The 26728-nt window shown below is 42.1% G+C and overlaps 1 protein-coding gene across 3 annotated transcripts in view; it reads left to right on the top strand.

Annotated features, from left to right (window-relative positions):
• Window positions 1–26728, top strand: part of DTNBP1 (dystrobrevin binding protein 1) — a 132136-nt gene that overhangs the window by 61324 nt on the left and 44084 nt on the right. For all 3 annotated transcript variants that reach the window (XM_078446615.2, XM_078446613.2, XM_078446614.2), the window contains exon 7: window positions 10294–10316. In XM_078446615.2, the coding sequence (XP_078302741.2) occupies window positions 10294–10316 (23 nt within the window). The remainder of the gene's footprint in view (window positions 1–10293; window positions 10317–26728) is intronic.

Consider the following 26728-nt stretch of genomic DNA (forward strand, 5'->3'; position numbering starts at 1 on the left):
TTGATAGTATTCTCTTATAATTGTTTGTATTTCTATGGTGTTAGTTGTGATCTCTCCTCTTTGATTCCTGATTTTATCTTTTTTTGGGTCCTTTTCTTTTCTTTTTGATAAGTCTGGCTAGGGGTTTATCAATTTTGTTAATTCTTTCAAAGAATCAGCTCTTTGTTTCATTGGTCTGTTCTACTGTGGAGTTCTTTTTATTTTTATGTTGTTTATTTCTGCTCTAATCTTTATTATTTCCCTTCTTCTGCTGGCTTGAGACTGGCTTTAGGTTTTATTTGCTGTTCCTTCTCTAGCTCCTTTAGGTGTAAGGTTTGATTGTGTGTTTGGGACCTTTCTTGCTTCTTGGGATAGGCCTGAACTGCAGTGTACTTTCCTCTTAGGACTGCCTTTGCTGCATCCCAAGGGTTTTGAACTATTGTGTTTTCATTTTTATTTGCTTCCATGTTTTTGTTTTTTTTTTAAATTTGTTCTTTAGTTCCCTGGTTAACCCATTCATTCTTTAGTAGGATGTTCTTCAACCTCCATGTATTTGAGGGCTTTCCAAATTTTTTCTTCAAGTTTTGACTTCAAGTTTCATAGCATTGTGATCTGAAAATATGCCTGGTACGATCTCAGTCTTTTTGTACCTGTTGAGGGCTGATTTGTGATGCAGTACGTCATAGTCCCTCTCTCCCTCTCCTGCCGTCTCCGTTCAGTTCCCAGGCCAGCCCAATATTCCTTGACTCTGTTCTTGCCTTTCTGTCTTCACTGGTCCTTTCCAGCCCACATCTGTGCAGCCTCAGTTATAGTGATAGCTTCCTAATTAGTCTGTCTACAGTCATGTCCTTCAGACCATTTTTAGTACTGGTATTCCTTTTTTTCCCCCTAAAATACAGATATGATTAAGACTTCTCATCATCTTTGAGGTAAAAGCTAAGTTATGGTGGTATGTTAGGTAACAGTAGCATTTACTGGGTACTGGGTACTGTGCTTAAAAACGGTAGTTTGGGGATGCCTGGGTGGCTTAGTAGGTTGAGTGTCTGACTCTTGATTTTGGCTCAGGTCATTTTCTCATGCTTTGTGAGTTCGAGCCCCACATGGGGCTCTGTGCTGTGTGTGGAAACTGCTTAGGATTCTCTCTCTCCCTCTCTCCTCTCCCTCCTCTGCTTGCACTCTCCCTCTCTCTCTCAAAAAAAAATAAATAAACATTAAAAAAAATTTTTAATGTGAGAACTTTTTTTTTAAATTTTTTATTTATTTTTGAAGGAGAGAGAGGGAGACAGAGTGTGAGCAAGGGAGGGGCAGAGAGAGAGGGAGACACAGAATCCAAAGCAGGCTCCAGGCTCTGAGCTGTCAGCACAGAACCTGACGTGGGGCTTGAACTCAACGAACTGTGAGATCATGACCTGAGAGGAAGTCAGACGCTTAACTGATTGAGGCACCCAGGCGCCCCCCCCCCCCAATAAACATTTTTTAAAAACCTGTAGTCTAGGGGCACCCGGGTGGCTCAGTCAATTAAATGTTCAGCTCTTGATCTCAGCTCAGGTCTTGATCTCAGAATTGTGAGTTCAAGACCATGTTGGGCTTTGTGCTGGGCGTGAAGCCTACTTAAAAAGGTAAAAAAAAGCTGTAGTCTAAATTAACTCAGAGAATTCTCATAATGATGATCTGAATATGCATACTCTTCTTTTTATCAAGGAAAATCAGACTAAGAGAGCTTAATTTCTTTAAGTGTTTATTTTTGAGAGACAGAGTGTGAGCAGGAGAGGGGCAGAGAAAGAGGGAGACACAGAATCCCAAGCAGGCTCCAGGCTCCCAGCTGTCAGCACAGAGCCCGATATGGGGCTCGAACTCACAAACCGTGAGATCGTGACCTGAGCTGAAGTCGGACACCTAACTGATTGAGCCACCCAGGCGCCCCCAGACTAAGAGAGTTGAGATAACTTACCCCGAGCTGCAGAGCCAGAAAGTGGCAAAGCTACACCAGACCAATGTGTCTCTGACTTAGAAGTCTGTTCATACCCTTTATATTACACCGGCTCCGGGGCCCCTGGGTGGCTCAGTCAGTTGTGAGTGTCTGACTCTGGTTTGGCTCAGGTCAGGGTCCCAGGGTTGTGCTGTAGCCCCATGTTGGGCTTCACGCTCACCGTGGAGCCTGCTTAAGATTCTCTTTCTCTTTCTCTGTCTCTCCCTATTTCTGCCCATCACCCCCTCTCTCCCTCTGTCCCTCTCTCCCACTCGCTCTCCCTCTGTCTCTCTCTAAATAAAATGAAAAAAATATACATCAGATATCAGCTCCACAGAAAGCTATCCACACTGGGATTGGATGCTGTGGAGAATGAAAATAGTCTCGCTTCTCTCCGAGCGTTGACCACCTCAGCTCTCGTGACTGCTAATTTTAAAAATGAGCAAGCGTGGTTTTTCAGTAGTGGTACCACTGGATCGTGAATACATTTGGATGTGGAATGCATGATGTTTTTCTTTAATCCACCTTCTACCCTACCAGCCACAGACTCACCACACCTGTGGGGACATACAGTGTCAGGTGTGTGGCTGGCCGTACAATGCCAAGAAACAGCAGACCACTGCCTCGGCAATAATGAGCGATAGAGTATTCTTTTTTTAGGAAGCTGGGTGGCCACTGTGAATTTAAAAAAAAAAAAAATCAGTAATACAAAGGTATTGGATTCTTTTTTTTTTTTTTTAATGTTTATTTTTGAGAGATAGAGACAGAGCGTGAGTAGGGGAGGGGCAGAGAGAGGGGGAGACACAGAATCCGAAGCAGGCTCCAAGCTGTCAGCACAGAGCCTGACACGGGGCTTGAACTCACGAACTGTGAGATCATGACCTGAGCCGAAGTCGGCCGCTTAACTGACTGAGCCACCCAGGCGTCCCTCACTTATCTTGTAATTTAAAAAATCAAGCCATTAGCTGTCGTGGGTTAGTCACTGAACACTTTTCAGTACATCAGTGAGAATAAAGGTGTTGAACAGACTTTGGAACTCACGAGATGTCTTCTGGGGTGTGTTTACATCCGTGATGATGGCTTTCAAGTTTAGTCTCATCAGTTTCTTTTTTTTTATTTTTATTTTTATTTTATTTATTTATTTATTTTTTCATCAGTGTCTTAAAAGAGGAATGTGCTTGCATAGAGCTGAGTGGACCCAAATGATACCCCAAACTTCGGGGGGTGTCTCTGAGTTTAATAAATGTGACTCTGGTATCCAGTAGACTTGGTGGTTTACCCCGCTGCTTTCTCTTGGGGCTGAAGTATCTCAGGTCGGTCACAACTTGCACTTACGGAGGCCGTGTGCCCTTGACCTGCATTCTGGGTACCACAGATGGCACGTGCATAGAGTCCCAGAGAGGCGCGGACTTTCTTCCCCAGTGCTGTCACTTGTCAACCGTGTAGCTTTTCATCCTCAAGCCCGCTCTTCCTCACTATATAATATTCCTTCTCCCTATCTCGTCCTTCTTTATCCTGCTTCCTCCACCCTCCTGTGTCCCCCTCCAAATCAGACAGATTTGAATGGAAAACAGGTCTAGGAAAGTAATTTTCCTATAAGTTTGGGGGGAATTTAATCTACACAAAACTTAGTGCTGCCACCAACCAGCCCATTTCCTAGACCTTCATTATCTTGTTGTGGCAGGGAGGCGGGAGGGAGAATTTTTTTAAATTCTAAATCTTTAATTGCCATTATTCAGGTTCTTTTCAACTTTGGATGCCAATATTGTAGGTTCCTGTCATTACTTTTTAGGCCGTGCTTTCCCAAAGTAGGTAAGTACATAAAACTATATTAATAGCATGATAAATAAGGACTTAGTGCAGTTTTTATGATAAGTTAGCTGCTTTTCAAGAAGTTTCGTTTTACAGATAAAACAAAATGTTTTATGTTGTGTAATACATCCCCTGGGCAGGATGTGTGTAAGGAGTAAATAACAACAGGGATTTCTAAGATACAGATGGTTTTGAGAAAGTTTACTTCAAGCTAGAAGGCCAACTCTCTTCCTCCCAAGCCTTCCCCCTCATCCACCTTCTGCCCTGTCAGCCACAAACCCAGCAAGCCTGTAAGGATGCACATTTTCATAACTGTGGAATGCTGGGACCTGGTGATAATGCAGACCTGGTGATAATGAGTGGTAGGTGGTCCTTTTTGTGAGATCTTTCCTGTGAACAATTAGTTACGGTGGTCGATTCCATCCATCAGCCATAACAAAGGGAAACTTCAAGTCTGTTCTAGAAAAGTATTGGCTGATCGTTCTTAAAAAAAAAAAAAATTACCCCTAAATATTTACAAATGTGAAGAAAAACGTGAAGAGTTGTACCGCGGTTGGCATTTTGAATGTGATGTCTTGCCATACAGACTCATCGTGTTAGCTTTCTGTCGTGGGTTTGTCCGAGGGGAAGCAGTTTAGTATTTAGAGAAGGTATGCTTCCATCTGTGAGATGATCGTGTTCATGGAGATATTTATCCAGTGGTTCCAATCTATTAAGTTTGCATCTGTGAGTCTGATTTAGTTGATTTCTATACATATACAGATTTAATACATTTTCTGGAACATTCCATAGATTTATATATTAGTATAATGGTTTGTTTTTTTTTTTTTCTTTTTCATTCTGCCCTTGTAACTCAACCCCTGTAGAGAAAATGATTAAATAGCACTATCACCCTTTGGAAATATTATTAGATTTTGAGTCTGGTGTTACTTGTTAAATGTTTTAGTTTCAGGGTTCGTTATGCTGAATTTTATAAAGCGCTTGCTGAACTGAGTAAATTTTAAGATACGGTAAAATCTAGAAGAGTATTTCAATTCTTTCTATTTCTGCGACCTTCTGAAAATACTATTAAATTACGAAAAATAAGAGACTCCAATTTTTGGAAATGAAAGTGACAAACAAGTTATTATCAAATGAGATAGTATATGACCAAATGTTTTTATAAAGAATGAAATTCTCTGTAGTTACAGCAAGAGCTTCCTTGAAGAAGCAGATCTTAGTCATTTCGCAGCCACAGTACTTGATAACCTTGATTTTCTGCATGTCGGTTGGGTCTGACCCTGCCCGTGTGCGGTCAGGGTGGTTGAGCCGGGATCTCTGCACATCAGGAGCTCGGCAGTGTAACTGTGGCGTTGATATCTGTACGGAAATAACTGCATCACAAGGCAGCACGTGACGTTTTAGAAAACTGACAGAGTTAAGCCCTATGGGAGCTTGGGTATGAGGCGATCACCAGTTGGGTGTCAGGGATGTCTTTGTGGAAAAGATGAACTTGAAAGCTGTTTTACAGCGATCATTGTTCCATTTCTAGTAGAGTTTGGAGCGTGACCGGGTGTTAAAACGCCTGTTTAACCTCTTCATTTGGTTGACGGGGAGTGTTACGTAATGGCTAGGAGTAACATGTCTGCCATGTTCTCAGTAAATGTTGGCCATCGTCATCGTAGGTACACTCTCCTTCGAAACGCAGTCCGGTCCCCGCGCCTTCAGAAAGCCTTTGCTGCAGACCAACGTGTCTGAGTTGCCCCCTCCTCTTTATTCCTGTAGAAACTTGGCATTACCAGAGTGATACGTTGTAGGATCGATTTCTGTTGTTGCATTATTACTTCTGTGTCTCCTTTGAGGTTATGGAGCATGCATATTCCAAACTTCACATTATTTCTAGTGTCTAAGGCTCGATAAACATTTTGCTGAATGAGTGACTGAACACAACAAAGATTGCATGCCATATAAGAAAAGGGATACAAGGTTGATAACAGTGATCATGGAGAGAAATGGGTGCATTCAGGATATGTTTTGGGATACAAGTGACAAGGTGTCCTGATGGATTGGACGTGAAGAGCGAAGGCATGGATAAACCAAACTTGAGGAATATGGTAATGCCATTAACGGACATGCAGGAGGAGACTGGCGGAAGAATAGGCCGTTGTGTAAATGCTGTCTGAGAAGCCTGGTCTACTTGAGTAGAGGTGTTGAACCGCAGTTGCATATGAGAGAGAACAGATCTGTAAATCAAGAAGTCAGCATACAGATAGTATTTAAGGCTGCGTAGCTGGATGAAATTACCTTGTTAGGGAATGTAAGCGAAAGAGAAAGGGAGCCCCCAACCAGTCTTGCAGTGAGAGTGTAGTGGTCTGGAAGAGGTTGGGGGGGGGGGGGGTTGGCTAGCAGAAGAATCCAAGGAAGAGAGAGAAACTAGAGGAAACTTTCTCAAGGGATTGCCAGTTGGGTCGAATGCTGCTGAGGGATTCAGATGGAAAGTTAGAAGTGATCTCTGCATTTGGCAACATATGATTGTTGGTGACCTTGACAGTGCAGTGGTGGCGTCTGGAGGCCAGGTTGGAATCTGTCCAAGACTGGGAAGCAAGGAAGTACAAATCTGGAAGAGCTAGAGTTTTGAGTAGCCTACTCAGCGGGTGGGAGTCCTGTCTTTCAGCATCGCCAGATTATTTCATCGGATTCCAAACTGAACTCATGCGCTGCCCTCCAAAGTCTGTTCCCCTTCCTGAGTGTTCTGCTCTTAATGGATTCGCCTGCCTTCCAGGGGTCCAGACCGGAACCCGCTGGATGAATGTACTCCTCTCCTCCCTCCGTGGATCCCTGTGGGATCGGTTGCCCAGACTGTTGAGTCTTCTCCGTGGCGTTTTCAAACGGACCTCCTCCTGTTCGTCGCCTTTGCCACTGATGTTGCTCTTCCCAGGCACTAATTAGCTCTTCTTCAAACTCCTCCGATAGTTTCCTGAGCGCTGCCTGCTTTTGTTCTTCCCCTTGTCACTGGATCTATCCGTCACAGCTAGAATGTTCTTCCTAAAGCGCAGCTTTGCTCATGCTATCCTGCTAAAAATAAAACCAGATCCGTTTAGCCTGGCACTCGGAACCCTCTACCTTTTTAACCTTCTCTCCCACTCTTTCCGTTCGCTCAGCCTGCCGTCCTCCAGTGTTTGCTCTTGCCTGAATACAGAGCCTGCATCATGTGGCCTCCATGTCTGCAGTTTCACTGTCGCGTCTGCTCGGCCCGGCACGCCTTGCCCTCTCTTCTCTTATGTCTGTTATTTCCAGATGCTTAGTACTGCCGATAAACGTGGACTCCGCCCTAAAAACTAGGAGATTTCAAGGCTTTTTTCAAAGCCACTGCTTTGTCAGTTCTTTATTTGATTTCAGTAAATAAAATTTCAATAAAATAAAGATTTTATTCAATAAAATAAAATCTTTACTTGATTTCAGAGCCACTGCTTTGTCAGTTCTTTAAAAGTTCCAGAACACTGGGCCCCTGGGTAGTTCAGTCGGTTAAGCGTCTGACTTAGGCTCGGGTCATGATCTCACGGGTCACGAGTTCGAACCCCGCATCGGGCTCTGTGCTCACAGTGCAGAGCCTGCTTAGGATCCTCTGTCTCCCTCTCTCTCTGCCCCTCCCTTGCTCGTGCTGTCTCTGTCTCTCTCAGAGATGAATAAACATTTTCTAAAAATTTTGTTTTTAATTTTTTTTAATGTTTATTTATTTTTGAGACGGAGAAAGAGCACGGGTGGGGGAGGGGCAGAAAGAGAGGGAGACACAGAATCTGAAACAGGCTCCAGGCTCTGAGCTGTCAGCACGGAGCCCAACGTGGGGCTCGGACCCACGAACCGTGAGATCATGACCTGAGCCGAAGTCGGACGCTTAACCGACTGAGCACCCAGGCGCCGCTCATTGTTAACCAATTTTTAACGAAAGTTCCATTAACACTGATCTTTCCTTTAAACCACACCTATCCTTCCCTTTGCTACCTTGGCCAGTCTTTTTTAGGAAATGGGCACAGGAATGATTTAACGTCTGGAAGGAAGTTTTTTGGAGATTTAACGAACAGTTGTGGGTCATGATAGTCCATAAATAGGGGATGCGTATGCAGCGCGTGCTGCTAGGCTTCTCCCCTTTTCTCTTGACTTTTATCTTGACGTGAGGAGGCGGCCCAAAGCTGGGGAGGTGAGCATGGGCCTCCTCATGAAGGGCCGCGTCCCTCTATCGGGTGGCCACCCATCGATGAAACAGACGTGGGATTATGTGTCTTGTAGCTGTTGCCGTTTGGGGATGTGGGGGTGGGGGAGAGAAAGTCTCTGAAATTATTACTCTTGAGTTCTGGCTTTTGAAAACAGAAGGTACCTTATAGGAATTTTGCTCACTGTTACATATTCTAAAAGGTGGAAAGCCAGTGCACTCTGAAGCCTATAGTCAAAGAAAGACTTACTCGTTAGAATATGGAGCTGAGGGCTCTTTCACCTTTTCCACCCATCAGCGGGCTTAGAGAATTGCTCCTGTGAGGGCATCGGTGGGGAGTAAATTGAAGGTGTCTTTGCAAGATGTTCTCTTACATCTTGCCTTTTGGTTACGTATTTTCAGCTTCTTCCCATCATCAGAGGATAAAGTAAGTCTTAGGCATGTTTAACTTGACCTAAATAATCTTTCCAGAATGAAGTGGGACTATGGGCTGAAGGAAAACAATTGCACTTTCTCTTTTTTCTTTTAAAGACGGGATTGAAAATAACCCTCTTTGTCTTAATGAACTGTGGCACTGGAGTGTTGTTACAAGGAGTCAGTGTGTTTTCAGAAAAGAGGAGGGAGGTGACCATCCGACTTCAGAGCCTTCCCTTGGCTCTGACAAGTGTATTCTGTGTTTGGCCTTCCGGCAGGCAGCTTACCCGTCCCCTCCACCAGCTGTTAATTGTAGTCAACTATTTTGGAACATGAGGGGTATTGTAATTAGTAGTGTGGAGAGTGGATTTGAGAATTCAGAATATCCCTAGGTTTTAGTAAAGCCCAGAGTGCAAATAAAGATGAATGTCTCCTATTTTGAGGGGGATAACAAGCTTTTACTAAATAAATTTACCTTCCCCAAATTACTTTTTATTTTTATTAATCATGATGAAAAATATAGTTATGAAATTATGAAGGAAAACCTGAAAAAAACTTGCTATGTCAAAAATGTTCTGTTTTATGATTGTTTATCTGTTTTCTGCTGTTGTGCATTTCCCCAGGAAACTTGGTATTTCAGGATCCTTAATTGACACTGACAGAATTACAAACCGGACAGTTTCCTGGAGGCTTGGCCCTTTTGTGTCAGGATGAGCTATGGACCGCAGTCCTTTGATATGTGCTTTTCTCTTTCACTTAAAAGGGGAAATAACGGCACCTATTCTGGATGACTTTTAACTAACGGGTCTTAAAAATCTATTATTTAATATTGATCAGTGGAGGGAAAATTGTTAAGTGCTTTTATAAACTGACTCATATATATGAGATGGTTCATAGCTGGCATAAAAATACCTTTTTTTTTTTTTATATAAGTGTTTCAGTGTTTTAATTCTTTAAATTCTGGCAGGATTTTGTTTTAAGCCATTAATAAGGTAATAGCAGAAAAACTGAAAATAGTAGCTTTAGACTAATTGTAGTGATAATTTCAGTAAAGTATATGTGAACATCCAGAAATACCACTCTGGGCTTTTATTTACTTAGTTAGTTAGTTAATTTATTTATTTGATTTACCTTTTTAAGTAGGCTCCATGCCTGTTGTGGAGCCCAACATGGGACTTGAAGTCAAGACCCTGAGATCATGGCCTGGCTGAGATCAACAGTCGGATGCTTAACCAACTAAGCCCCCCAGGTGCCCCTCTGCGCCTTTGAAGTGTATACATTTTTATTATAGTCTAAGAGCAGTTTCCATTGGGAATAGATGACTTTAAAACCAAAAATACATTTTCTTACCAGACAGAAAAGCCAGACTCTTAAATACAGAAAAGAACAAACTGATGGTTTGTTGCCAGAGGGGAGTTGGGTAGAGAGATAGGTGCAATAAATAAAGGGGATGAAGAGGGACAAATTTCCAGTTACAATTTTTTTTTGATGTTTGTTAATTTTTGAGAGAGCGAGCGAGCGTGAGCTGAGGAGGGGCAGAGAGAGAGAGGGAGACACAGACTCTGAAGCAGGCTCCAGGCTCTGAGCTGTCAGCACAGAGCCCGATGTGGGGCTCGAATTCATGAACCACGAGATCATGACCTGAGCCGAAGTTGCCACGCTCAACCCAGCAAGCCACCCAGGCACCCCCAGATTTCCAGTTATAGAATAAATAAGTCACAGACATGAAAAGTACAGCATAGGGAATATAGTCAATAATATTATAATACTGTTGTTTGGGGACAGATGGTGATGGCATTTATTGTGGTGAGCCTTGAGTGATGTGTAGGATTGTGGAATCATTATGTTGCACACCTGAAACTAATATAATGCTGTATGTTAATTATACTTCAAATAAATAAAATTCACATTTTCTTCTTTTTTTCTACAGGAAGGAACTTGAAACCTTCAAAGGTAATTTTGTGTTTAATTCTCCCCTTTAAAGTAAATGAGAGTTAATTGATGTCAGATGTTCTCTCTTGATGATGAACTCATTCCTTTTTCTCTAAATCAGACAGTTTACATTAAAAAAGTTTGCTCAGTACTGTTTTTGTAAGTTTTATTCAATCACAAGTTGTTCTGATACCCTCTTTGAGCTATAACACATACACTCAGTGAGAGTTTTGCTAATGACCATTGTAAGTAATATGTCAGGATGGCATGGACCTAACTTTGAGGTTGTTGCAAATCATGGTTGAAGAAGATTCTGGTTTCCCTTGTGAAAGTGTGGGCCACGTGGAGAGGGCATGGTGGTAAAGATAGAGATGTGCTTCTGCAGTTGATCTAATAGTCGCTTGAACCCCCAAGAGGCTCTGAGTGCTGGGTCCTGCTCTGCCGCTGTCTTGTAGCTTCGGGTAAATCTCTTACCTTTTTCAGGCTTAGTTTCTCTGTCTGTAAAATCAGAAGCTCCGCTGAATGGTTTCCTGAGATACCCGAAGCACCCAGCTTTTCATTTTAGGGAACTGGCGAAGCTGAGGCCCTGAAAAAATGACCTGTGGTCACGTTGACCCTTACTGGTCATGGGGCAACAACAGTCACAAAGGAAGAAAACCACAAACTTTCCAGCAGCTCACAGCCCTTCCGATGTGCTGTTTTTTCACTTACCGATTAGCAATTACGTAGTGAAGTCACTATTCTCAGAGAGACTCTTTTCAGTAACTAGGAAGGCTTTGAATTATTGCCCTTTATATTACACATTAAGCTAGTTTTATGCCTATTATATTTCACATATAAGCGAGTATTGACCAAGATTTACTGAATGACTGAAGATTTTGCAGTATATCACTTACCGCTGAATTGTTTATGTGTATGGTCTGTTTGGATGCTTTGGGAAAATAACTAATCTTCAGGATAAAAGGTATAAAGGCTATTCCTGCTGTGACTCTAATTGAACAGACTTGTTTTGGCTGGATTCCTGTTTGACTCTAGTTATAGTAAATGATTGAGTTCGTGGCTGGTGTGTTGAGGGCAATGTTAAATGATGATGTGATATAATGTGTTTATCATGGTTTTCATTACTCCTAATCAATTTGTGCACCAGGACTCATGTATATTATTTTATATCAGTGTTTAAAATAAGATTTGAAATCCTCCTAAAGTGTTCTTTTCCCTCTCATTTAGTTGACTAGCATCTTATATAATATTAGGAGAAGAAAAAAAACCAATCAAGTTAATAGTGAAAGACAGGCAAGAACACAGCTGATGCAAAAATGTCAACTTCAGTTCTGTCTCAGTACTGAGGCCTTTTTTCCTTTCTTTCTTTTTTTTTTTTTTTTTTTTGTACGACAACGTTCACAGTGAGAGACCATTTTCAAAAGGTTCAATAGTGTTACATATTACCCAAGACAATAATTCAGTTTATGCCACAGTATCTTACACACACACACACACACACACACACACACACACACCTGAATATGATATATTTAACAGCACATCTCACCCACCCATAGGCCAATTAAAGCTCTCACATTTGAACAAACTCTAAATTGATTATTGTATCATATCTAGATTTTTTAGTACCAATATTCATTAAAAGTTCTTTCCTATGGAGTGGTTTGCTAATATTTCAAAAGCATGAGGAGCATATAATAAGAAAAAAGAAATGGAACTGCTCTTCAAAGACATTAATGGAAGAAAAAGAAAGAAAAACATACAAACAAATTGTAACTATTTTTCAGACGTCTTTCTTTTTCCTTTATAGGTTACAGGAAAGCAAAATATGTTACTTCCTCTAATGGTCTTATTTAACTCCTGTACTTGTATTTGGAAGCTTTTTTGTAAATAGGTGAGAAGCTCACTTTGGGGAACAAAAACAAAATTAGTAGCCCCCCAAAGTTGGTGGTATAGATCAATGTCATGCAAGTTCTGGATTCTTCTTTCTGTACTCCGTGGATGTCAGTGAGATGAGTGCCCCTCTCACAGGTACCACATGTAGCACATTTCTACAATATTAGAAACTGGTAACTTATTGTTAATTTTTTTTTTTTAATATTGGCAACAGGAAGGTTTTCTGTGTTCCCTGAAGATTACGTTTTTAAAAAACCTTTTGATGATAGTCACTTGAATATTAAACAATCAAAAAAGGAGGGTAGGATCTCAGAAATCTTAATTTTTAATTTTCACTGGGGAAGGCATTCCGTTATCATAAGTATGTGTAGAATAAATAAGTTTTTCACAGTCCTTAAGGACGTACAAAATTTGCCATGAATAGACATGCCTCTCTGTTAGGATTATTTATAATTTTTACATTTTAATTTTTAAAATAGCTTATTGTTCCATGTATAAATCTACAAATCTCTCTTAAGATTTTTAAAGGATTATGTCTAGAAATATTGTGCCGCTTGCCTCCGTAATTCCTGACTTAACGTGGCTTTGCTAGGCAGGCTCGTTCTTCTGCCTTCACTTGGGTGCCTCAAGATTAGGCAGATTAACCAGTTTAACCATCGTTCTCCATGAAATATACCGACCGATGCCCACAGCATGCTGAATCCTCATGGCTGGTAGGCTACTCACCAGTCCACCCAAATGTTTTTATTTCCGCTAGTTGCATTGAATGCTTACCCAGAGTGAGTAGTTTGCTCTTGAACGCATTTATACTTGTACTTGTTTTATAATCTGTAGTTTAATTAAATATCAGAAAAAAAAAAAAAAAAACGATGAAACCTCAGTGTTAAGGAGAACTGTTGGTAAGAAAACAAAGTTGACAGCTTTGGAAGACTTAGTATATGTAAATAGATTTTTTTTAATTGCTACAAAAGGTAAAATTCAAGACAGAAAAGAATTGGGGAAAAATAATAAAAATCCTGAGAGGTTCTGCACACAGATTGTTTCACACATCTTAAATTCCTGCTGTGCTTTTAAAAATACACTGGAAATTTTATTCATTGTAGTATGGATGGCTTATGTGAGAATTTTCAATCAGTGGACCTATCTGTGCTCAAAGAATTCATGAATAGAAGTATGGTTGCATTTTTTTTTACTATGGTTGTATTTTATATTACAGTGTATATGTGTTTTTAATGGATTCCTGTATTATCTGCTTTTTAAAAAATTAAATGACCAACATGGGATCCAGTTGTATCATGTAAGAGGATGTCCATTGTAATCTTCTTAATATAAAATTATCCAGCCTTGTCAGAAATGTGACTGACAGTGTGAAAACATGCCAGGACTTAGGAGTTATCACTATCACAGTGAGTGGATCATCATGAGAACATGTGGGGGAAAGCAGCTAAGGCCAGCCTGATACAGTGATCACAATTATGGCTTAGCGCTGGGAAGCAAAGCCATGAAAGAGCTAGGGCTGGAGTGGGCAAAGATATGAGAGGAAGACTGAGACAATTTAGTGATAAGGAAGGACATAGAGGGGAAAGTTTAAAGAAGTGGTTATCAGTGATTTAAGTACTACAAGGAAGTTGAGCAGAATGGGGAAATCCCATTGGATTTGACAGTGAACAGATCGTCAAATTGGTAATTGGTGACCCGAAAGAGCTGTTTGTAAGGGGGAAATCCAGATTGTAAATCAGTAGTGTATGAGAAGTTAGGATATAAAGGTGATGTGAACTCAGCATTCTTCCTTGAATGAAAGGAAAGAAATAAAAAAGTAACGTGAGACAGAATCAGGTCAAGGTCAGGGGAGAAGGTGAAATTGAGATGTTAAGGAGTTGAGTAAGATCCTAGAGAAGATGGAAAGCAGTGATATCCAGATGAATTACCCTTGGGAAGGATCCAGGGATATCTCTTTCCCTGAAACCTTACAGAAGGAGAGATGCCTGGTAATATGGGGGAAAAGTTGACATGGAGAGAGGAAACAATTTTTTGGAGAATCCATTTAGGGTAAGATGGTCTGAATTTTGTAGGACTAGGCCCAGAAGTAGCAATAAAAACTGAAACAAATACGCTTTAGTGAACACAGGGTTGGGAATTGGGAGGGCGCATATGGTGAATCAGCAGTGCTTGATAATCTTGGAAACTAATGAGAGCAGGGTTAAAATGACTGGCTGTGGAATTCAGGCTGGAAGGGAGAGGCCTGGCTAGACCAGTTAAATAAACAGGATCTGAGGCACGGGGGATGGTGTGCACCATAAAGACGGAGAACAGCAAATCAGTGGTTGAGGTGGATCTTGTGGTCAAAGAAGGAATTTCAGTTTGAGATCTTAGCGGTGGAGCAGGTTCCCAGGGATGATGGCTAATTTGAGTAAAACTAGAAGTCACAAAATTGTAGAGGTTACCTGAATCAGAGAGTTCTGAGACCTTTGGGAGTCTCACGTGTGTGGATGACTCTTCTGGCTTGCAGCCCTTAGCACGTTATAAATCTGGATTATGACAGATAGTAAACTTGGGGAGAGTTTGTTGATTCCATTCAAGAGTTAGCTTAACAGGAGCTCCTGGGGGGGCTCAGCCAGTTAAGCGTCCGATTCTTAGTTTCAGCTCAGGTCACGATCTCACAGTTCCTGAGTTTGAGCCCCACACCGGGCTCTGTGCTGACAATGTGGAGCCTGTTTGGGATTCTCTCTCTTCCTCTCTCTCTGCCCCTCCTGTGCACGTGCACGCGCTCTCTCTCTCTCTCTCTCTCTCAAAATAAATAAATAAACTTAAAAAAGAGTTAGCTTAACATGTGAGGCACAACTGTTCAGCTGCTGTTTGGCAGTATTTAAGTGGGGGAGACTCTGTTTGAATCCTATCATTGTCCTCTGTCCTCAAGGAGCTAAGCCCTGTGGCAACCCTTGCAGGATAGAGAGGCAAATACGTATGTTTAATACAATGCAAAGAATATTATAATAGAAATAAGCACACTAAGGCAGGAATAATGGACTATTTAGAGAGAGGCAGCCGCACTTGAGCTGGATCTGAATGAAGAGTACTTACCAGGTCGAAAAGGGTAATAAGGACATTGCAGAAAGAGGAAAGAACAGTTGCAGAGATGTGGAGATGTTTATTTCAAGAACACAAGTGAAGATTTAACTTCTTGTTCAATGAGGGAACTACAAATAATTTGTTAACAGCTAAAGCATATGGTGTGTGGGGCTGAAGTAGTGAGGGACAAAGTGGGGATGTAGGCAGGGAACAAACGATACACAGCCTTAAATGTCATACAAAGGAGGTTAGGCTTTTTCCTTTGGGCTGGGGGTCTCCAAGGAGGGATGTGACCGTGCAGAAGCATGGGAGTGCAGAAGAGAGCTGGAACTTCCCCTTGTTTCTGTTTTACGTCCTTTTAAATTTCCATTTTTGTGTAGGTTATAGAACACACTGGTACAGGAACTCATATCTGTCTTATATAAATGTATGCGTTTGGGGATCCACGTAAAGGTTCTTAACTCATGGTGGAGGTACATGGGCTCAGAGGAGGGAGGGTACTGCTGTAGCTGGTAGGCACAGGGTGGGCCTGGGGGGACCCAAAGGGTTTTCATTAGGCTGGTAGAATCAGATCTGCATGTGAGAGCAAGCGTTCTGGTATCACATGAAAGATGGGTTGGAAAGAGCAAGTCTCCAGTAAGAGATTCACTGGGAAACTTAAAAGATTTGGATTTGAGGCAGTGGTAGATTGGAGAGAGAGACACAGGAACAAAAAAACTGGGTGGGTGGAATAAAAAGACTTTTCTAACTGTGTAGGGTTCCTCTTAGACTTCTGGCCAGGGCATTTGCACAGGTTACGTGTTTTCCTTCAAGAAATATAATACGGGTCAAAGCAGGTTTGGGAGGGAATGGTAGTGAATTTGGCTGATTTGGGTGGGGGAGAGGGATGTAAAAGTATCAGTTTTGCAGGCGAGTTCCCAGTAACCCCATAAAACTTTTTGGTATCCAATCGATTGAGAAATGATTTTTAAGAACAATCTTATTGAGGTTCGATTTGTATACTACAAAATTTATCCATCTTTAAATGTACAATTCAGTGATTTTTTTTTTTTCTTTTAGTGTTTATTTTTGAGACAGAGAGAGACAAAACATGAGTAGGGGAGAAGCAGAGAGAGAGGGAGACACAGAACCCGAACCAGGCTCCAGGCTCCGAGCTGTCAGCCCAGAACCCAATGTGGGGCTCAAACCTATGAACTGTGAGATCTTGACCTGAGCTGAAGTCGGACACTTAACCGACTGAGCCACCCAGGCACCCCTTGTGAATTGCTTTAAAAAAGGAAGAATGCTGTGATCTGGATAGGGATTGTGTTGAATATATAGATCAATTTGGCAAGAATTGCTGTTTTAATTTTGAGTCTTCCAATGCATGAACAAGGACTGTGTCTCCCTTTATTTAGATCTTTGATTTTTCTCAGCAGTGTTTTATTTTCCATAGAAGTCTAGGACTTTTGTTAAATTTATCCCTAAATATTTTATTCTTGTTGAGTGAATTCTGTCTTGATCATATTAAATTTGAGGTGTGTGTGAGACATTACAGGTAGAGGTGTCCAGTGAGTCATTGGGCCTCGAGAGAGAAAAATCTGAGCTGTATTTGGGAGCATATAGGGGAGTTTGGCTGAAGTTGCCCACAGAGAGCCGGCAGAACCCAAAAGAAGATGATCGTGGATAGAAATCTAGGAAGCACTAACATTCACCAGACAAGCACAAGAAGGGAACTTATAATTGACCCGTGGACAACATGGGGGATAGGGGCATCGACCGCCTGCGTGATTGAAAATCTGTGTATGACTTTTGACTCCCCCTTGAAGCCTAACGGACTTCTGTTGATCAGAGGCCTTACCCATAATATAAATAGTTGCATGTTATATATATTATATAATGAATTCTTGAAGTAAGCGAGAGAAAAGAAAATGTTATTGAGAAAATCATGAGGAAGAGTAAGTATTACACTACTGTACCGGATTTATGTAAAAATAATCACCCGTAAGTAGATCCATTCCATTCAAACCCACGTTGTTCAAGGGTCAGCTCTACTGCTTATAATGGAGGCTGAGGGCAGTCGGCCACAGAGATGAGGGAAGACTGTGGTATTCCTAAACAGAACGTTCAAGGAAATGCCAAAAAGCAGTGTCATACTATTGTAGAGAAAATAAAGAAAAGGGTCATTTAATCGGGCAACTGGAGGCTGATTGGTGAGGTAACTGGGAACGGTGTCAGCAGCATGGGTGTTCGTGTGCGACGGGGGCAGTGGAAACTGAGCGGTGGAGGATTGAAGGGTGAGGGGAATGTTCTGTCTTGTTCACCCCTGTGAGCTGGGCGCTTGGCACATTGGTGGTTATTAGATAGTCGAACAAATGAAAAGTAGCTAGAATGCTTTCAAAAGCCAGGCTCCGGGGAGGAAAGAAGAGAGGTTAGAGGACAGGGTTAGGTTCAAAGGAGGACTTGTTGTTGTTGTTTGTTTTTTAAATTTGTGAGAAACTTGAGTCTGTCTGTATGAAAGGGGAGGAGAGGCTGAGGCTGAAGGGGGGACGGGGCGGCGGGGGGGTGGTGTGGTGGCTGGCAAAGCTGGACTCAGAGCCGACCAGAGGGAGTGGGTTAGAGCATCCTCTTCTGAAACAGGCAGACACTGTTGACAAGTGTCTGTAACTGTCGGAATCGTCATGATTTAAGATACTTATTAAGAACATATAGCACATTCTAAGCCAGTGGTGAGTGTCGCTGAATTTGAAGAAACCTTTAGGCTGAATTTATGTTAAAAGTGAAGCGGGGGATGGCTAAAGATACCTTACGTGTTGTGACACGAACTCTGTTCTTAATCTTTAGTGTATTCCTTTCACATAGCAAGGTTTCTTCTCCCTTTTGGTATGTCACCAACACATCTCTGTGTCTAAATGACGAATTCACCTGAATTTAGTGTCTTTTCAGCCCCCACCCCCCTTTTGTGAGCAGCATTTGGTATGGCCCCAGATCTGTGCATACGTCTTTGCACACCAGAGCCCCGAGAGCCTGCATGTGGCTTTTATAGAGGCAGTAGATTCCGATATGTGTCTGCCTGAGCCATCAGCAGAAAACTAACAGGCTTAATACAGCCTCTTTGGAAAAACCTGCTCCTGGCTTCAGCCTCACTTCCTTTGTTCCACATCTCAGAGGATGCACATCAGGGGAGCTGCGTGCTAACGGGAGGTTTCACTTGACCGGCACTGAGCTCCTGTTTACCTGGTCACTTTCCACATCCATGTCATCTCCAGGACTCACCGAGAATAGTCAGAGGGATCCCTGTAGGTGGAACTTTATTTTATGTTTTTCCTTCACTGCTTTTCTTTACAGTTTTCGCCTCCATGCTTGAGTACATTGCAGTGTTTGCATGGTACACAGATGATATATTCTTAAAAAGCAGAAATTAAATTTCAGTTTGCTTTGAATCTTCAAGTAGTACATGGTAGTGAAAGCGTTATTACTCTCTGTGTGTTACCACGTAATAACTACCAAACTGATACCTAAAAACAAATAAATAAAAAAAAACAACGTTGCCTGGAAATGTAGGACTTTGGGTTTTATAATACTGTGTGTTATCATCCATCAGGTGAAATGCACCAGACAGGCGTTTATATGAGGCGGCATTTACATTAAAAGATAAATATAAAACACCAGGAGAGTCACGCCAGCTATTACAGTAATGAGCCCAATTCTTATGTGGTACAGTTCCATAAAACTAATTCAGCATCCTTTGTTGCCGGTATGTTCATTTTCCAACAAGCAGTTGATATAGTTAAATATGTGAGCCATATCCAACTGTGTAAAGTTAAAATTCGTTCCATGCTACTATATGGGTTTATCTAAAATGGCTGATTTTCAATTGGATTTTGAGAAGGTCCTAATGCTTCATACAGATAAAAAATATATATGTATATGTATTATTTTTCTGATTATCCAGAACTTCAAAGCACTTTAACACTTGTTGGCTAGAGGCCATGGTTTTGGTGATGGCTATGTGTGGCATTTTTGTAAATACATATACAGGGATATTAAGCTTGTGGAATTTATTGCAAAAATGATACCTTACATTAATGGCTTTTTTGGGTTGAAAAATCTATCCATGGAGAAAACTGAATAATTTTTAATAATTACTGCATTTTTTAAAAGCTCCATATTTAAAAACTCCATTATAAGCCTTTTAGGCGGCATGTGTTAAGCCGTGCTGTGGATCGTCCCCTGTCAGATAGAAACCCACTTGTTTTCAAGGGGGAGAAAATGAAAGAAGTGCATTTTGCCCTTGACACCTTCCTCCATCATGATAATTCTGATTTTGTAGATTACAGATTAGAATAAGGGACATCTGACTTGAGTTCGGTGGAAAGTTCCTTCTTTTTCTCCCTCTCTCATGTCCATCTTGTGTACAGGATAGCCGAACCTTTCAGGCTTTTTAAGCATAGATGCAAATATTACCTGAAGCTAAATGGTAGCTCAAGAATTCATCATAAAACTGGAGCATTAGTGGAACCAAACTCTAACCTGAGGCGTTGCCACATTCTCGTTCATTATTTAGTTGTTCAGGGGTAAACTGGTAAGAATGGGGGAAGTGAGAACTTCAGTATTTATTTTTAAAGTATTTATTTATAGGGAATCTATAATAAATGGCATTTGCTTCCCTCGGCCATACCGTCTTAACATAGTGGTGGTAAGAGTAAAGCTTTGAATATGGATATAATCTGGTATTAAATTTTAAAACTTTGAATTATTCATTGAAGAAATTACTCCCTGAAAGTCTTGACTTGTTGGTGAATATTGGCAAGACTTTTAGTATCTGCTCTTTTTTCTTTCACGTGTCAATATGTGCAAGTGTATATTCATTTTTGAAACCCAGGTTTATATCCTATAACTTAGTATTTAAGTGAAGTTGCTGTCTATGTCCTGGAGTACAGAAATAGTTATATCCTGTCTGTGGATTTTGGTTCTTAGTTTATTTTTAAGACCTAGTTGACTCTTTATCCTAATAGCCTGTCATAAGATGTCATAGCGTGGCATGATCCAGGACTCTCCCAGATGCTATTTTATGCTCAAGGGGAACTGGAGTTCTAACAGCTTGTTTGGGTATTCAACTCCACAAAGGAGAGCCTTGAGATCAGGGTTGTGTTGCTTACCTGTTACCTGTGATTACTTGCCGCGATTACATACCACTGTTGTGTAACTAGTAATCCTAGCAGTCGCGTCTGTTCAAACGGCATCAGAACAGCTTTTTGTTTTATGTCGTATATGCTGGTATCATGAATGAATACAGCTGTTCTGTTTCATTACCTTTCTGCTGGAACCCAGTATAAACTTGACAGCAAAAATTATACCTTTCAGCAAACTAAATTCCAGTCCCACAAAAAGGAGAGTTCTATGAAAAATTTTACCTGTCAGGCTCAAAAAGAGATTTTTATATGGAGCCGCATGATTTTGTGTCAGGTTTTTTTGGAGGTTTGTGCCGGAAAATGACACGTAGGATCTTGTAGCTCAGTTGTGGAAACTGTTTCAGGCCCCTTCTCAGAAGACTGGGGCCGCTTGGTGATTTTTATAGACTTCAGGACAAGGGAGAAGTCCAGGTGGCCCTTCTGGGCCCTAAGCTCGCTCCCCGACTTAAATACTCATCTGGCTTTCCTTGTGGAGGTATGCCCATTCTGTCAATAAAAGTATATGATATTTTGTCCGTTTGACTGCAGTCGAGGAATAAAACAGTGCTTACCCCTAAGATAAGGGAAATAACTACAGAAACATTAGAACAATACTGAGGTATTTACCTCAGTTTTCTGTTTTTCTCGAGAATGGAAGTGTTAGTGTAAGATAACAAAGGGGAGCATAAGGTACTTACTCACAGGCTGTTCACTTGCAAGTCTTCTCATTATAGTTTTGAAAACTTACGAATGAAGCACTGTAGCTGTAGATAAGATGAAATTGAACAGCCAGAAACTTACCAGGTGAGGATCACTGCTAGTTCTGTTTACATTTAGTTTTAATTGAAAGCAAAAAATTACTTGTAATGAAAATTGTCTTCATAATTTCAAAAATGCAACAGAAAAATAAATAATATTTGAACATATGAACTTGACCTGAGGATTTGTTCTTTTTACATGTAATAAAATTAATGTGGTACAGAATCCCAGCTGTACCATTATAGGTATAGGAGTATGATTCTGTTATTTCTATTAAAATTTTCATAAAAAGAAGGAAACGATCCTCACAAAACTAAAAATAGAACTGCCCTACGACCCAGCAATTGCACTAGTAGGCATTTATCCAAGGGAAACAGGTGTGCTGTTTCGAAGGGACACATGCACCCCCATGTTTATAGCAGCACTATCGACAATAGCCAAGGTATGGAAGGAGCCCAAATGTCTATCGATGGATGAATGGATAAAGAAAATGTGGTGTGTGTATATATATATATATATATATATATATATATATATATATATATATATACATATATATATATATATATATATATATATATATATATATATATATACAATGGAGTATTACTCGGCAATCAAAAAGAATGAAATCTTGCCATTTGCAACTATGTGGATGGAACTGGAGGGTATTATGCTAAGTGAAATTAGAGAAAGAAAAATCATATGACTTCACTCATATGAGGACTTTAAGAGACAAAACAGATGAACATAAGGGAAGGGAAGCAAAAATAAAATAAAAACGGGGGGGGGGGACAGAAGAGACTCATAAATATGGAGAACAAACTGAGGGTTGCTGGAGGGGGTGTGGGAAGGGGGGATGGGCTAAATGGGTAAGGGGCACTAAGGAATCTACTCCTGAAATCATTGCACTATATACTAACTAATTTGGACATAAATTTAAAAAAATAAAAAATTTGTAAAAAGGAAACGATTAAGTATCTGTAGTACGCTATGTGCCTGGCTTATTGTAGTATCATAGTAGCTCAGTTAGTACGATGTTAACTAACCTCATAGGATGAGAAACTTGACGCTGAGAGATTCGACAAGTTCACTGGCCAGTGAGCATTTCAGCAGGGATTTAAACCCAGGAATGTCTTCCCTCAAAACTTGTGTTTTTCTCACTTCACCACAATGATTCATGGGATGTGGGGAAAAGCAAACAGTGAAAATGAGAATAATTTTCTGTTCCTATAGTTTTTTCTTTATCTGTTATATTTATTCTCATTCTTTTGTCCCACTCTCTTTCTGGGCCAGATCAGCTTAAATTCACACACTTTAATAGCTAAGTAGCTTGTTGACATTTCATCTTTAACTCCTGACATTTCATCTTTAGCTCTCCTTCCATTATACCTGACTGTTTTAAAGACAAATACCAAGCAAAACCCAGTGTAAGAAAAGGGGGAGGCAAGCTGATGGATGCTACAGGGCCCTAGAAAGACTGCTCTGAATGTGGAATGTGGATTGAGGCTTAAAACAAGACTGAAAGAAAAACTTGTGAAGGCTTCCCGATCCCTTCCTCACACCACACCTGAGTCCGATGTGAAAACTGGAACTTTTCTTAAAATACAGTCTTATTACTTCAGACACTGATTTCTGCCTAATAGTTTTAAAGGAATTTCAGACAGCGTCCCCTTTTTCCACTTCCGGAATCTTACCTTAGAAAAACCTTTTCAGTCCTATAATCCAGCATCTTATAATGTATGAAATCCCTTTTTGGGCTATTCTGGGGATGTGTGTCTAGAGTTGGTTGAACAGCCTTATTCTCCATGGACTTTCCTGAGTTTCAGAGTCTTAGCACCCTCACCTTTTTTTCCATAATACCTGGTTGGAAATGCTTTGTTCTCCTCATCACTCTTGTCCGGCCACACTCTGGTTTTCAGTACCCCTTAGGAAAATGGCGTGGGGAACTGTGGTCTTCCAGAAATGGTGACTAGTAATGTAGCATTCCCTTTTTCACCCGGTCAGTTCATGTTTAATCACAATGCCCACATCTTTTTCAACGGGAAAGTGCCCCCATATCTTTATTATTATTTTTTTTTAATGTCTGTAAAAGCAAAGTATCTCTATTGTGGACAATTTATAAAATGCTACCAAGAAAAAAAATTGAATTGCTGGTCAGAAGCAGTCTCAAAAATTTTGGAAGACACACACACACACACACACACACACACACACACACACACGTACACACACCCCTTCCTCAAGTTACCATGGGGATTATGTACTGGTAAACCCATTGCAAGTTGAAAATGCATTAATATACCTAACCTGCTGGACATCATAGCTCAGGCTAGCTTACCTTAAACATGCTCAGAGCACTGTTTTTTTTTAATGTTTATTTTTGAGAGAGAGAGATAGAGTGTGAGCAGGGGAGGGGCAGAGAGAGAGGGAGACACAAAATCAGAAGCAGGCTCCAGCCTCTGAGCTGTCAGCACAGAGCCCAACGTGGGGCTTGAACTCATGAACCACGAGGTCATGACCTGAGCCAAAGTCGGATGCTTAACTGACTGAGCCCCTCAGGCTTCCCCGTGAGCAGTTATATTAGCCTACAGTTGGGCGGAATCATCTAGCACAAAGCCTGTTTGATACTAAAGTGTTGAATGTCTCATGTAATTACTGAACTCTGTAGTGAAAGTGGAAACAGTGGTTGCATGGGTACAGAGTGGTTATCCACGTTCCGGTTGTTCCCCGTCATGATCGTGTGGCTGACTGGCAGCTGCGGCCACTGCCCCACCTCGTGGGAGAGGACCATTTCGTGTATCACCAGCCTGGGAAAAGATTAGCATTCAGAACTCAAAGTATGGCTTCTGCCGAATGGCTATCACTCTCGCACCATTGTCAAGTTGAAAAGTTGTAAGTCAAACCATCATCAGTCAGGGACAGACACACACACACACACACACACACACACACACACACACACCAAGTTGAGATAGTGTGTAACACACACACACACACACACACACACACACACACACACCCAAAGTTGAGATAGTGTAAACAGTTCTGTTCCTTGTTTTTCCACATTATGAAATCAAGATCGTCCCATGTCATTAAAATATGTGATTATTGACTGAGGTGCGCTGCTGAGATGAAATTTGACTTATTGGCCTTTCATCGTGAACTGTTTTGTTCATGCTTTTCCCCGCTTTCATGTGAGGTTTTCATGCACTTGTTGATTTGAATGAGACTGTCACATATTACGATTGTCACATTGTGGTCCTGTTTATCGCAGATATTTTTCCCAGCTGGTTATTTGCCCTTTAATTTTGTTTACTTCATTAATTACACACAGAAGTTTAATATTTTGATATATTCAAATGAATGTTTTAAAATTACGTCCTTCATTGCGTTTATGCCTGAAAAAAGTTCTTTCCAATCCTAAGAAAAACTTTTAACTTGTAGTTCCTGCTAGTTTTTACGCTAATTGTCATTTGCTGGTTTTACTAGTTAACCTGAAACTTGCTTGGACGGACGGCGCAAAGTGAACACTCGTTTTTTTGCCATTTAGGTTATTATTTTTTCTAGTCCGAGGGAATAGTCCTGTGTGGTTCCCTACCTCTGTTGTTGGAAGGTTTGGATCGGTTAAATTAAACTCTGCCTGTGTGATGCCTGGCCCCGAGCAGCTGAACGTCTCCGGAAAACAGAAACCCGGCCACCTTTCCTCAGGGCCGCACTTCACATCCTGTCCATGAGAGCCTGGAGCACAGCCTGGCAGCTTCTCTCCTGTCACTGCCGACCTCCCCTCTCCCCTCCTCATTCCTGATTGGTTTCTTCTGATTTCACCGAGGAAGTAGAAGCGGTCAGAAGGAACTCGCGTGTTTCCTCCACTGCCGCTCTGGCAGCCTGTGTGTCCGCTTAGGGTCTGTCTTACCCCCAACCCCGGGGGACTGTCCCTGCTCCCTGAGCCACCTCTCCCTTTCGCGTTGCCTCCGATCTGCCCTCTCCTCCTTCAGGACATTGGCGGTTCTGCCCCCACCCCCCCTTCCTACATCATTAGTTTTGCCTCCTGCTGAATCATTCCCAGCGATGGCTCTCATTTTCCCTGGTTCGTGGTTCTTTTTCTGTCTTCTTTGCCACACTGTCCTTTCTACCCCCCTCCCCCCCCTTGCGAGCTGGGTTCCATCCTTGGACCTTTTCTCTCGCCTCCTGCGGTCCCAAGGCTCGGAATGCCACCTGACCCTAATGACTCCCCGAATCAGCAGCTCCTGCCCTAACTGCCCTGCTGAATCCTCTTTGGGTGTAGGCGGCTCCCAACTCGGGGTCCCTGCAGCTTTGCTCGCAGGCATCTTGCCCTCCACAGGTTGCCCCCTCCCATCCGCAGGCCCTTCTGTCTCCCCAGGTCAGGAAACCATACTGCCATTCACCCCGGGACTTGGGCCACACAGCCAGAAAGCGCTGCTTGAGTCCTCTGTCGCTGCCACACCTCACGTCCGGGTCCTCCGTCCATCTGGTCAGCACCGCCTTTGAGCCAGACCCCACACCTGACCGCCTGTCCCTGTCCCTGCCTCTGCCGCTGCCGCCCGCTCCCTGCCTGCACTCCCTTCCGCCATCCGAGAGGCCACCTCCTTGCCCAAGATGCGCTTCTGGCTTCCCGTCACCCCATCACCCCGAGGGTAGCGTCCGAGCCCTTCTCCTGCTCTGCGAGGCCCTCCCCACGCAGGCCCTGAGTCCCTCTCTGCCCTCCTCTCCACCCATCCTCTCCCAGGCCCGCACTGTTCTTCCTCCAGGCAGCTGCCCGGCTCCTTCCAGCTGCCTCCGCGAGGGGTCTCCTCTTAAATCATGCAGCCTTCACTCTCTCCCTTTACCTGGCTTCATTTTATTTCATTTTCTTTTTGGTCAGAGTGCAGACCTGACATAACGTTTCTCTGGCTTTTCTCTGCTTTATCCAGAGCGTATAGAACAGTGACTGCACTGAATACACGTTCATGGGATGAGTGGAGAGCTATGACAGCATTTTTCTTCCTTGCTTTCTGGCCCGGGCGCCTTTCCACTCTGGCTTCCACGCATTGCCACAGCCACCCACCCGAAACCTCACGTCTGTCTGCCCCCGTCTGCCGTTGAGGTTCGGATGGCTCCCTGATCTTGCGGCCGCATCTCCCGCACATCAGTCATTTGAGCTTTGCTTTCAGTGTTTGTCCTGTCCGTGTTCAGTCCACACTGTTGTCAACTGGTTTTCTTTTTTTTTTTTTTTTTTTTTTTTTCAACGTTTATTTATTTTTTTTGGGACAGAGAGAGACAGAGCATGAACGGGGGAGGGACAGAGAGAGAGGGAGACACAGAATCGGAAACAGGCCCCAGGCTCTGAGCCATCAGCCCAGAGCCTGACGCGGGGCTCGAACTCACGAACCGTGAGATCGTGACCTGGCTGAAGTCGGACGCTTAACCGACTGCGCCACCCAGGCGCCCCTCAACTGGTTTTCTTTAAATCGGCTCAATATGAAATTGTATCTTAAAGTACAGTTATTATGAATGGAAAATTACTGTCCCTTGACACGAATAGGAACTAATGGC

Source organism: Panthera onca, chromosome B2, assembly GCF_046562875.1.
Source record: "Panthera onca isolate mPanOnc1 chromosome B2, mPanOnc1 haplotype 2, whole genome shotgun sequence".
Lineage (NCBI taxonomy): Eukaryota > Metazoa > Chordata > Mammalia > Carnivora > Felidae > Panthera > Panthera onca.